The sequence below is a fragment of the Copadichromis virginalis genome, linkage group LG4, assembly GCF_057382275.1.
Source record: "Copadichromis virginalis isolate Kocher_CV1m ecotype Utaka linkage group LG4, C_Virginalis_male_GT1.1, whole genome shotgun sequence".
In the NCBI taxonomy this organism is placed as follows: domain Eukaryota; kingdom Metazoa; phylum Chordata; class Actinopteri; order Cichliformes; family Cichlidae; genus Copadichromis; species Copadichromis virginalis.
This window is the reverse complement of record NC_140621.1, coordinates 11,396,563-11,410,095: the sequence shown is the minus strand read 5'-3', so window position 1 is coordinate 11,410,095 and position 13,533 is coordinate 11,396,563. Positions and strand designations below refer to the sequence as shown.

The 13,533-nt window shown below is 45.1% G+C and overlaps 2 protein-coding genes across 2 annotated transcripts; both read right to left on the bottom strand.

Annotated features, from left to right (window-relative positions):
• Positions 1 to 383: 383 nt before the first annotated feature.
• Positions 384 to 2,002, bottom strand: LOC146710875 (pleckstrin homology domain-containing family F member 2-like). The gene is made up of 2 exons (XM_085453535.1): positions 1,700 to 2,002; positions 384 to 1,431 (listed from the first exon to the last, which is right to left on the bottom strand). Exons 1-2 carry the CDS (start codon positions 1,944 to 1,946, stop codon positions 836 to 838), a joined length of 843 nt encoding a protein of 280 aa, XP_085309661.1. The 5' UTR covers positions 1,947 to 2,002; the 3' UTR covers positions 384 to 835.
• Positions 2,003 to 11,913: 9,911 nt separating this feature from the next.
• On the bottom strand, positions 11,914 to 13,023 carry bglap (bone gamma-carboxyglutamate (gla) protein). Its single transcript, XM_085455390.1, has 4 exons — positions 12,894 to 13,023; positions 12,738 to 12,785; positions 12,389 to 12,473; positions 11,914 to 12,240 (listed from the first exon to the last, which is right to left on the bottom strand). Exons 1-4 carry the CDS (start codon positions 12,949 to 12,951, stop codon positions 12,138 to 12,140), a joined length of 294 nt encoding a protein of 97 aa, XP_085311516.1. The 5' UTR covers positions 12,952 to 13,023; the 3' UTR covers positions 11,914 to 12,137.
• Positions 13,024 to 13,533: the final 510 nt, after the last annotated feature.

Below are 13,533 nucleotides of genomic sequence, written 5' to 3'. Positions count from 1 at the left end.
ATTCTGTTATTACCGCATTATTATAGCAGCGTCATCAAGTACTGTAACACTAGGACGTGCTACAGTTTGATATGTATGTTTGTATGTTATATTTATGAAAAATGCCAGTGAGAAGAAAAATGATGATAAATCAATGGTGCTGTAAAGGTTCTATGAGTTTTCCCGAATGGTTTTTATATACATGCTTATTGGAAAAATGTATACTGTGGGTGAGGAACTATATACGGTTACTTCACTGACCTTGACTTGCACAATAAAAACCCCAAAAAGTCACAGAAGTACAAGAAAACACTGTAATATGCTCCAATAAGACTCTGAGGGCTAAACAGAGGACTTATTACTAAATGATGAGATTTCAGTGTTGTAATAACATCTCTCACAAATTGATTATCTGCACTTTATTGTTGAGGTTAAGGAGCAGCAAAAGAGCAGATACTGGATGCAAATACTTTACATGCATTCAAACAAAGAAACATGCATTCAGAGTCACATGCACAGGGAGAAGACAGTGCTTTTTGGAATAGAAATATCCTTTATTGTGAAATTCAGCTGTTCCAGCAGCAAAGTGACAGGCAGATGGAGCATTATTCATTTAACTAGCATGGTTAATGGCACTGAATATGTACAAAGATGATATATTCTTGTCTTTTTAAAATGATTTTTTCGACTCACTCCTGATTTGTTATTTACAGTGCAAATTGTTGCGTGTACAGCCTAAGATTAAAACACAAATAGACACAAACAAATAATACGTCGTCACATTTATCTTTACATTTATGTAACTTCATGTAAGAAAATCAAATCATTCAAAAGCGTCTTTGTTGCAGTTTATTGGCTACTGTGATGGTATTGACTTTGGGTAATCATAAATGCTCAGTCGTTCCCAAGTCCCGTTTTTGGTGTCCAGCCAGTTGCTGGGAGAATAGATCCCTATCTCTCCTTCCTCCACTTTCTCATTTTCCTCACCAGAAGGACAAAACTCTTCCTCCTCTGAGCTGCTTTTCCCGGCGCTGTCTCCCCTGTCGCGAAACTTCTCTTCATTAATATTCTTGTAGCAGAAACTGCAGATCCTCAGCTTTTTAGTGGGGTGGATGTGATCGATAACGGCACGTTGCTTGGAGCATGAATTGCAGACCAAGAAGCCGCAATTCCTGCAGTGGTGTCGACGATTGACCCCACCAAACTTTGTAGAGAGGCACCGCATGCATTTGCAAGCAGCCGGATCAGGAATCCAGGAAACAGCAAACTTCTTGGAAGGTTTGCAGCTGGTGCCCTGCATTAGGCTGGACCGGCATTCATTGATGTGCTCTATCCAGGCCTTCTTCTCCTCGTATGAAGGGGCGGACACAAAAAAAGACTTGCTCGGTGTTCGGATCAGCCACTGATGCTTGAATATATCACTGTCCTCCAGGTCTTCCAGCTCAATGTCCTCTAAAATCATAGTGATTTGATAACAACATAAAAATTACATGGATAAAGTGGTATGAGCAGAAAGCTGAACATATGAAGTTAAATTAGCACAGCACACTTGCTATTTTCTACTTGCCAGTCATATTATGGACAGTATTCAATAGTGTTGGCTCTTCTTGAAGCTTTTGTCTATATTTCTTTCTCTTCAGTCATAAAATTGTTTTTTGGCAGTTTCACATTAATCTTCTCACAGTAGGTTAGCTGCAGGAAACGCAGATGAATGTCTCACCTAAAGGGATGATCTTCTGCTTTTTGTACCAGCGACCAGGCACAACAATGCTGCCGTACACCAGAATATCAGTGAAGAGGAAGAGGATTTTCTGCTGTATCTTCTTGCGACCCTGCTTAAACACAGTTCCCTCTCCGATTAGAATCCGGCCCGGCTTGGACAAGGGCTTCCCTGCTTGATGGAATGAACTCTCCACCGCCTGCACACGCTCTTGGTTCTCTCGTTCAAAGGTTGGGTGATCCATCATTTCTTTGGTGTGAACAAGTTGTGCAGCTTGATAGTGTCTGAACTCCAGAGTGCCTTTTTAAACTATTGGTGGTGATGTAACGGGGCGGGCCAAGTGACAAACATGTTATACTGGAAGGCAAGAAAAGGGAGTAGTGAGGCAGTACTTACTGGAAAAATAGAAACTGGTCAAACAAAACAATCAAGAAAGAAAGAACATTTAAAAAAAGTGGAGTCGTTATGGAAAGATTATACAGTATTACATATTTATAAGTTGCTTTAAACAAGGAAAGCTCCCTTTTGTGCAACAACAACTTTCACTTGCTATTTCCAAAACAATATCTTAATTCTTATTTGGCAGAAGAGTGCACGGTAAAATCAACAGTATGATTGTCTCCCTCTGCAGAGTCACTTCACAGAGAGGTGCAGGAATGTCAGAATTCTTTTCCCGTCCTTAATGAAAAAAACAAAATAAATTATGCTTGCACAACATTGCTCAATCAGTATGAGCATTTTTATGGAGAATGCGAACATAAGTTTTGACCCTTTGGGTTAGAGGTGGGATGCCCGGCAGGCTGACTTTATGATTCTTATCGCCTTGCTAAAAGACTTCTAGAGTGAGATGTTTTCATTTTTAAAGTTTTTTGTTTTAAAAAGTTTGTTTTGTTTTCTCCTCCTTGAATCGCTACCTTATCGTGGTGGAGGGGTTTGTGTGTCCCAGGGATCCCAGGGGCTATGTTGTCTGGGGGCTTTTGCCCCCTGGTAGGGTCTCCCATGGCAAATTGGTCCTGGGTGAGGGACCAGACAAAGAGCGATTCAGAAGACCCTTATGAAAAGGATATCGAGGGAACAGTTTACCCTGCCCAGGATAGGGTTACCGGGGCCCCGCCCTGGAGCCAGGCCCGGGGAGGGTGCCCGAGGGCAAACGTCTGGTGGCCGGGCCTTAGTCCATGAGGCCCGGCCGGGCACAGCCCGAAGGGGAGACATGGGCCCATCCTCCCGCAGGCCCACCACCCGCAGGAGGCGCCATAGGGGTTGGGTGCATTGTGTGCCGGGTGGCGGCCAGGAGCGGAGGCCCTGGCGGACTGACCCCCGGCTGCCAAAACTGGCAATAGGGACATGGAATGTCACCTCTCTGGTGGGGAAGGAGCCTGAGTTAGTGCGTGAGGTTGAGAGGTACCGGCTAGATATAGTCGGGCTCACCTCTACGCATGGCTTGGGCTCTGGAACCAGTCTCCTGGAGAGGGGCTGGACTCTGTCTCAGTCTGGAGTTGCCCCTGGTGAGAGGCGGCGGGCTGGGGTGGGTATTCTAATATCCCCTCGGCTTGCTGCCGGTACGTTGGGGTTTTTCCCGGTGGACGAGAGGGTTTGTTCCCTGCGCCTTAGGGTCGGGGAACGGGTCCTGACTGTCATCTGTGCTTATGCGCCGAGTGGCAGTTCAGAGTACCCAGCCTTCTTAGAGTCCCTGGGGGGGGTGCTGGAAGGTGCTCCACCTGACCTGGAGACTCTGTTGTCCTGCTGGGAGACTTCAATGCTCACGTGGGTAACGACAGCGAGACCTGGAGGGGCGTGATTGGGAGGAACGGCCTCCCTGATCTGAACCCGAGCGGTGTTTTGTTATTGGACTTCTGTGCTAATCACAGTTTGGCCATAACGAACACCCTGTTCGAACATAAGAGTGTCCATAAGTGCACGTGGCACCAGGACGCTCTAGGCCGTAGGTCGATGATCGATTTTGTAATCGTATCACCAGACCTGCGACCATATGTTCTGGACACTCGGGTAAAGAGAGGGGCTGAGCTGTCAACTGATCACCACCTGGTGGTGAGTTGGATCAGGTGGCGGGGGAGGACGCTGGACAGACCTGGTGCACCTAAACGCGTAGTGAGGGTGTGCTGGGAACGTCTAGCAGAGGCCCCGGTCCGCGAGATCTTCAACGCACACCTCCGGCAGAGCTTCAACAGCATTCCGAGGGAGACTGGGGACATTGAGGCCGAATGGACCATGTTCAGCGTCTCCATTGCCGAAGCTGCTGCATTGAGCTGCGGCCACAAGGTGGTTGGTGCCTGCCGTGGTGGTAATCCCCGAACCAAATGGTGGACACCAGAGGTGAAGGGATCCACCAGGCTGAAGAAGGAGTCCTATCGGGCTTGGTTAACCTGTGGGACTCCGGAGGCAGCTGACAGGTATCGACAGGCCAAGCAGAATGCGGCTCGGTCAGTGGCTGAAGCAAAAACTCGGGTGTGGGAGGAGTTCGGGGAGGCCATGGAAAAAGACTTTCGGACTGCCTCGAAGAGATTCTGGCAAACCGTCAGACGTCTCAGGAGGGGAAAGCGGTGCTCTACCTGCACTGTGTATAGTACTGGCGGAGCGCTGCTGACGTCGACTGAGAAAATTGTCAGGCGGTGGAAGGAATACTTCGAGGACCTCCTTAATCCCACTGACACGTCTTCCAAGGAGGAAGCAGAGTCTGGGGATGAGGGGAATGACCCGCCAATTTCCGGGGGCGAGGTCACTGAGGCAGTTAAACAACTCCTTGGTGGCAGAGCCCCTGGTGTTGATGAGGTCCGCCCCGAGTTCCTGAAGGCTCTGGACGTTGTAGGGCTGTCTTGGTTGACACGCCTCTGCAATGTTGCGTGGAGATCAGGGGCAGTACCTGTGGACTGGCAGACCGGGGTGGTGGTCCCCATCTTTAAGAAGGGGGACCGGAGGGTGTGTTCCAACTACAGGGGGATCACACTCCTCAGCCTCCCTGGGAAAGTCTATGCCAGGGTGCTGGAAAGGAGAGTCCGTCCGCTAGTCGAACCTCGGACACAGGAGGAACAATGCGGTTTTCGTCCTGGTCGCGGAACACTGGACCAGCTCTTTATCCTCTCGAGGATACTTGAGGGTGCATGGGAGTTTGCCCAACCAGTCTACATGTGTTTTGTGGACTTGGAGAAGGCATTCGACCGTGTCCCTCGGGGTGTCCTGTGGGAGGTGTTGCGGGAGTATGGGGTGTCTGGCCCATTGCTACGGGCCATTCGATCCCTATACGACCGTTGCAAGAGCTTGGTTCGCATTGCCGGCAATAAGTCGGACTCGTTCCCGGTGGGTGATGGGCTCCGCCAGGGCTGCCCTTTGTCTCCGGTTCTGTTCATAATTTTTATGGACAGGATTTCTAGGCGCAGCCAAGTGGCGGAGGGCTTTCGCTTTGGTGGCCTCAGAATCTCATCTCTGCTTTTTGCAGATGATGTGGTTCTGTTGGCTTCATCGGGTGAGGGCCTCCAGCTCGCACTGGAACGGTTCGCAGCCGAGTGTGAAGCAGCGGGAATGAGGATCAGCACCTCCAAATCTGAGGCCATGGTTCTCAGCCGGAAAAGGGTGGAGTGCCCACTCCGGGTCGGGGATGAGTTCCTGCCCCAAGTGGAGGAGTTCAAGTATCTCGGGGTCTTGTTCGCGAGTGATGGGAGAAGGGAGCCGGAGATCGACAGACGGATTGGGGCTGCAGCTGCAGTAATGCGGACGCTGCACCGGTCTGGCGTGGTGAAGAGGGAGCTGAGTGTAAAAGCGAAGCTCTCAATTTACCGGTCGATCTACGTCCCTACCCTCACCTATGGCCACGAGCTGTGGGTAGTGACCGAAAGAACGAGATCGCGGATACAAGCGGCAGAAATGAGCTTCCTCCGAAGGGTGGCTGGCCTCTCCCTTAGAGATAGGGTGAGAAGTTCGGCCATCCGGGAGGGGCTCGGAGTAGAGCAGCTGCTGCTCCACATCGAAAAGAGCCAGCTGAGGTGGTTCGGGCATCTGACAAGGATGCCCCCTGGGCGCCTCCTGGGTGAGGTGTTCCAGGCATGTCCCACCGGGAGGAGGCCCCGGGGCAGACCCAGGACACGCTGGAGAGATTATATCTCTCGGCTGGCCTGGGAACGCCTTGGTATTCCCCCGGATAAGCTGGAGGAGGTGGCTGGGGAGAGAGAGGTCTGGGCCTCTTTGCTTAGGCTGCTGCCCCCGCGACCCGGCCTCGGATAAAGCGGATGAAGATGGATGGATGGATGGATGGAAGTTTTTTGCTTTTCCATATTCTCACGGACCTTAGAAAAAAGAAGCATTTTTAACTTTTTATTTTGTGTTTTGTTTTTGTTTTTAGCTCTAACTCATGCAATGTGACGTTTTATGTCAGGGTAACCTGTAAAATGCTTCTTGATGAAACAACAGATTAAAATGGAATAACAAAGCAATCAAAGAGTTAAAATTCATAGTAAAACAGGTTATGAAACTCAGCCAGCCACATGTAAAACAAACACAGTGCACTGCTTTATGCTGCCAAGCCCTTGGCCTCTTTAATTCAGTTCTAAATATAGAAACTAACTATGCAAATTAAGCAGACAGGAGGTATTTATTTCATGCCTAAAGGCTTCTATGGGGTGTGCACAAGGCATAATTCCTGGATGTTTCTGTTATCGCAAAGGGGTAAACAGTTGCCAGTAAAATTGTCAGTTGTGGACTGAAAGTAGAAGATAACCTATTTATTAATGAATAAATAAAAACAATGCACAACAATCCGATTGTTCAGTCTGACGTCACTAGCCGTGTCTGGACCTAAACTCTGCTGCAGGTCCATATATCAAACGATCACTATGGCATTACTGAGAGTTGAAAAACTGTCTAAAGTCTTTCATCTTTAATAAAATGATCAGCGTTCTGCTCTACCAGGTGTAATAATTGAGTTTAACATCCAGGCATCCATGAAAACGGAATTTATGATATTTAACGGAGTTAGAAGTTAGCAGGGAGTTAGCTCGCTAGCTTCTATCTAAATACAATATAGTATGTCCTGACTGCGGCGGTTTGGAAACAAATTAAAACGTACAGCTCTGTTATCACTTCCAACATAAATGAAGACAGAAAACTAAACAGCAGTGACGTTTGTAGGGTTACTGGAGTTTGGCTAGCTGGTATATAATGATGTGCTACGTGACTGCTAGCGACACAGCTATGTTAGCATAATATAAGCAAGCTAACTTTTTTTCCCACTCGATAAAAGTTAACGTGAGTGTTCTCGGTGGTCAGGAACAAATGTAATCGCATGGCAGGATGCTGTAAAAGGACCAAACTCCAGCCAGGAGAACAACTGAGATAATCCATCCACAATACGAGGTTAGTCATTCATATACTGCTGCATGGGCTGAGCTGTAGTTACATCCTAAGGTTTTAAAAACTGAGCTTAAATAAATGATTAGCGGTAATAAAAGCCGAGGGAGGTCAACAGTGATCACTGACTGTTTTAGGAGCTTTTTGAGATCAAATAGAAGAAAATACATAACATTAAGCACGTTAACAACACAAAAGCCATATTAAACGCAGACTACTTTAGGCCCGGAAGTAGGATTCGTCGTGTCATCACTGAACAACCAGATAAATAATGAACAATTATTAACTCTTTTTTTTTTTTTTTTGCCTGTACTTTAACAATGGGGCGATCGTGGCTCAAGAGTTGGGAGTTCAGGAGTTCGCCTTGTAATCGGAAGGTTGCCGGTTTGAGCCCCGGCTTGGACAGTCTCGGTCGTTGTGTCCTTGGGCAAGACACTTCACCCGTTGCTTACTGGTGGTGGTCAGAGGGCCCGGTGGCGCCAGTGTCCGGCAGCCTCGCCTCTGTCAGTGCACCCCAGGGTGGCTGTGGCTACAATGTAGCTTGCCATCACCAGTGTGTGAATGGGTGGATGACTGGTTGTGTAAAGCGCTTTGGGGTCCTTAGGGACTAGAAAAGCACTATACAAATACAGGCCATTTACCAATCAGAATTGTTGTCTGAAGGCCACGAAGGATGCCCAACGGATTAATTTTTTCAAGTGGAGAAGATATGGTAATGCCATATTGGTCCACTTGATTGGATCTATTTAATTTAATTTTATTACAAATTGGACAGACAATTAGACAGAAAGAAAGACAGAAAGAAAGAAAGGGAAAATTAAAAATAGAGGTGAAGGAGGACAGTAAGACAAGACACTGAGAAAATCCATTGGATCACCTGTTACAAGGAGAAAAAAGAAAACAAACAACAAGAGAATAACACAATACAGAGATCAAAGACAACAACCTAGATACGTGTAAGTAACACTAAATACTAAATATTAAATTGTCGAGCAGCACGCAAGACTGACAGTGAACGATATGCTTTAAGGGAGCAGCCAAGGAAGATATAGTTTGTCTGTGAGCAAGCTTGAGTTCAAAAGGTTTATCCATGTAACGATCTGTTAGAGGGTGTGGGGAGACATAGCCCTGCCCCCCAAAGCATGAAGCAGGCATGGACCCAGGCCCAGACATCCAGAGGCCCACCAGAGTGTGAAAGCCCAAAGAGGACCACCGGAGAGGCAACGAGCTGAGGAGAGCTCCAGATGTGAGGTCACCTAGGAGCTACGGTGCAGAAGCCACAGGGGGCTGCGGTGACGAGCCCGCAGCCAGTTGCGCCAGAGCAGATTGAGCACAGGTTCCAGAGGTCCGAGGGAACCCCACCCCCCGGAAGGGGCCTGACCTGGCCCTGCCAAGCAGCTGCTGGGAGTGAGCCGGGTACATACCTGAGCGCCCAGTCCCGGACATCAACCACCAAGGCACCGACGGCTAAAGGCATCAGCCACCGGCAGGGAGTGTCATGGGTGGAGACAGCCCTCCACACCTGGCGGGGGCCTGAGATGTTCCCAGAGAGGAGGAGGTGGAGAGTCAACCGGACACACACCAGACACAAGCTTACATTCCCACCCTCATGCAAACAAATACAAATACTCAGCACTCGCCCAATGTGGAGAGAAACAGTAATGAACACCCATTCACACTCTCCAAACGTACTCTATACTCCCAGGTCCAGGTATCACCGCCCTCAGGGGGGCAATCAGCCCCCTGACCCAGGAGATGTTACCCTTTTCCCTGGGGTGGAGGCAAGCAGACTGCCCCCGGCCCAGCAGCCGCAGGGATGGCCCAGCGTCCCAGACCCCGACCATACTGTCAACTCCTCCCAGGCCCCTGCCCCCAGTAAGCAACCATTAACTATTAAATATATTGCGTTAATTTGTAGCCACTAGTTAGCTCAGCACAAAAACAGCGCACGTGGAAATGAGCTAGCCTTGTTCTTTTTGTTTCTAACAATTAAATGCAACATGTCAGTCTATTAATTATTATGCGGATAAAGCACATGTGCTTCGGATTTCACTTTTAATTTGCTCAGATTCTGGACTCTATAAGCAGTTCAGCTATGTATCCCCCTGCTAGGGGGTTCTGTATCAGGCTGGAGAGGCCCCAAAAGTGAACATTTAATCGTTTAAATGTGAGGAAGCCAGAGTACCCGGAGAGAACCCAAGCAAACACGGGGAGAACATACAACCACCACACAGAAAGACCCCAGCCTGATGGTGGAATCGAACTCGGGACCTTCTTGCTGTGAGACAACAGTGCGGCCCATCTCATCTTATGCATCTTATCTCAGGTGACCATTAACAACAATGCTGACGTACACCAAATTACCACTGAAGAGTGAGAATATTTTCTTTCTGATGCGCTTGATCAGAATAGTTCCTTCTCCAATGAGATCCAGCCTGGTTTAAACCAGGGCACTGTTGTGGTTTGGAATGAATTCGCCACGGCCTGGATAAGTTTACGGTTCTCTCATTCAAAGCGCAACTCATCCATCATGTCTTTGGTATGAACAAGTTGTGCTGCTCAAGAGTCTCAGCTCAGGCTTTAAAAGCTTGCCAGTAAGTTGGGTTTTCAGAATGACAAAAATGTTATGTAAGTGTTTTGGAGTTTGTACATGCTTTGTCTCTAGGGGCCACAGTAATATAGAGCCGACTCATAACAATCACAACAGTGTAAGGGATATTTAAGGCAAAGTAAGGGGATCAACAAAGTCATAACGAATATTTGCTTGGAAGCTTACAGAGTTGTTAAGATATTTATTTCTGAGTATCAGGGAGGCAGAATTTATTATTTGTGCTGTCACACTAGAAGAATTGTCAAATCTTATGCTGCTGTACATTTAATTTAAAAATCACAACCAAAATGTGTTAAAAATGTATTTTATATGTGCAGAGAGACATGTTCTCATACTGAAGATATTCTGTTTGATCTTCTCATGGACCTCAGAAAAAAAAGGTCAAAAAAAGTGTTTTAGTATAAGGCACAAAATGAATGTAGATAAAAGCAAAAACAGGTTAAAGGAAATAATGATGCAATGCTCTGTAGGAAGCAGGAAACGCCGACAGTTTCAAAGTCAAACATGCGTGAGACTTGTTGAGTAGCTCAGCTGGTTCATTTAAAAATAAACACACTGCTGCAAAGTCCTGTTGGCATGTGCATATCTTAATGAGGGAAAACAAATGCCAGTAACATTGCCAGTAAGTTGCTCTGGACTGACAGGAAGTAAAAGATGACCTATTTATTATCGAATGAATAAAACATTTTACAACAGTAAACGGTGAAGTAGCTATATGACTGGAAACGTTTGTTTTTGCTTTTTTTTCTTCACTGCTCCCATGAAAATGTGGTAAATATATCTATGTTGTCATGTGAAAGAAGAAAGTATGTCCTCTTTCGAGTCTAAAGTTTTACATATCACATTGTTTAAAAAAAAGAACTGTAACAGTGACATATGACATAATAAAAACGAAATCAAAATGCAGACAAGTCATATTTGTTCAGTCCTTTTTCCTCTTCTACTGTCACAACTGTAAACATTTAATGTGCTAAATGAGGCCTGTAGAGACTGAAATGTAGATCATGGGTTTGTTCCATTTTTGCACTTTCTGACCTTGGTGGGAATTTGCTGGGATCTCCACTCCAGAGCTCCAGACCAGCAAACTGCAAAAACTTTTTTTTCTTTAACAACACAACACTTTAACAACACTTTAACAACACAATAATGTAATCTACGATCTAAGTTTCAAAGACAAACATGTTGGGAAACTTGTTTAGTCAGCCACCTGATTCGAAAAACAAAATACCTAAATGCTCCTCTGTGCAGGTTAAATAATAAGTCAGCTGTAATTAAACACCTCTAAATGTAACAATGCAAAACAGAAAGAAGCAGCATGGTGGTGGTTTTTAAAACTTTTAAAACTACGGTACGGCATCACTAACCATACATCTACATCTGTTTAGGTTCATCTCATCTCGCATCAACCTGATGGATTTTTCTTTGTATTAATAGAGAAACTGATCAAAAAGTAAGAAACAGAAGCAGAATGAAGGTACCACAGAGTCGAACATTCACAAACATATTCACGTGCGTACACATTCACACATTGTCTATGATTTGTTTTTCTGCTTGTCTCAATTTTATTTATGATTTGTGGCATATAGACAACTCATTCTGTGCACCTTGTCTCAGCTATGTTAACTGTGCTATCTCTGTCATCAATTGCTTTCTGCACAGCCAAACATAAACACCAAGAAGAAAACAAGCGAACTACCGGAATACAAAGGAAGAAATTACATCATGATGCACAATAGACCCGTCCGACTGGACACCCCGGTGCTGCCGGGATGATGTCGGGAATGCACAGATCTATCAAAGGAAACAAACAGACGGGGAATCACATGGCACAAAAGCTTCAGAGTTTCAGCGATTTTCTTTTGTGTGAAAATGTTTAAATAAATCATGAACCACATTTCTGAGCCACTCTCAGGCCCTGTTTACCGTGGTCACTGATATGTAGGAATACCCTTTTGATAAAGGAGTAGGACTGGATCACTTTAGTCTGAGAAATGTGATTTTTAAAGTTACTGCAAACTGTATTCACTAAAAGTATTCTTTAAAAAAAAAAAAGCAAACTGAATACCTTAAAAGAACTGCAATGTTATATTATAGAGATGATAAAGGTTCATTAGCCTTACATATAATATAGCCTAATAGGGACATCTAGTGGCTAAAACTTGTCAAATCTGCTTCATGAGTTACGTGAATGATTCCTAATCCAATACAACAAATAAGGCTTTAGAAAACAGCACACACAGCAGAATGATATTCATTTTTATTCCGTTTCAACTCTACAGGCGGAGAAAAATGACAGAATTACAGAGATATTCTTGAAGGTGCAGTTAGGAAAGAAAGTAAATCCACCTGCTGGTGTTTGGTTTCTTCCAGTCTGATCCGTCTGCCACACTTTTAGACAAAGAAAAAGCCGAGCTCAGAGGTGGCAATGCAAGAAAAAAGGCAGCTCTGGTGCGCAGTCAGCTGTAGCCTCTAATAGGGGATTGGTCCATAGTAGGCAGTGTAGGCGGCGATGATGCCGTTTATGTCCATCATGTGCTCACAAGCCACGTTGGCCTCACACACTTCTCTCAGGCTGAATGGAGGAGAGAGGACACACACACGGTTACTTATGATGTTTCATACCTTCATGAAAACTTTCCATATCCAACCCAACCCTATTAAAGATAAGAACATGTCTAAAAACATGCAGCAATAAGGTTTGTAGATAAGGTGTGAGATACCTCTCCAGCTGTACCAAGGATAACTGTCCAGCAGCTCTCTTCTGCCTCACCACCGTGGAGGCCTGCTCCCTCTCCACAAACAAACCTGCACATCACAGTCATAAGACATCTGTCAGCCTGCTGTTGTTTATGAAAATTTTTTTTTTTTTTAAAGATCAGTATAGCATAAAAACAAAAAAAGTCATAGAGAAAAAACAACAAACAACAAAAAACAAGAGTATAGAATATTTTTTGCAAAAAGTCATTCATCATTCATCATTCTTGGTATATCATTTCACTCATGCAGTGCCTGAAAGTTCGAACCCCTTATCCATTAAACTCTGGACGAATAAACTAATATTAATCATACCCTCCTCAGCAGGGTTGTCACCAGCAGGCTGAGGGTCGGTGGCAGCATCTATCAAACAGAAGGGGAAAAATAAGAACAGACTAACTTTAAAAAACTAATTTAGTTTAAAGGTTTAAGGTTAAAAAATTACATTGCAAATATTGCTACAGCTCTTACCCGAAGCGACACAGATAACTACCAAGAAGCAGAGAGCCAGGATAGCCACGGTCTTCATCTTTTCTTTCTTTTTCAGCCTTCAGTTTAAGGGAAAATGGCCCAAGCTGTATCACTCACTCTCTCCGTCTTTCCTTCTCTTAGACATATATATGTAAAAACACACTCGGTTTATAGATGTAGCCCTTGTGTGACATGGATATGTGATTGGTTAGGGAATCATGTATCACACACCCACACAGATGCAGAAATACACACCTCTGCAAAAATGAAGTATATATATATGTATGTGTAAAAAAAGAAAGAAAGAAAAGGGCATCCACACTCACAGCGTTGCAGAATAAGGGGTCCAAAAGGTGGGCAATGTTTTAAAGCATAGGTGAGGAGCCACAAATATATGCCACTGGAAGGATCTTTCAATCAACATTATTTTACAGCTTCATTTGACCTACTTACCAGATTTGTGTTAAGAATCACAGTTTCCTTTTCCTCATCTTTGCAAAATTTGCAGTTATCTCTGTTAAAATAAAAAAACAAACAAAAAGGAGACAAAAAACAGAAAGAATGAAATGAAATCAAATCACTGTCACCGATATCTCATCATACGTAGTGGTAGTAATATAAAATTTAATGAACTCTTTCA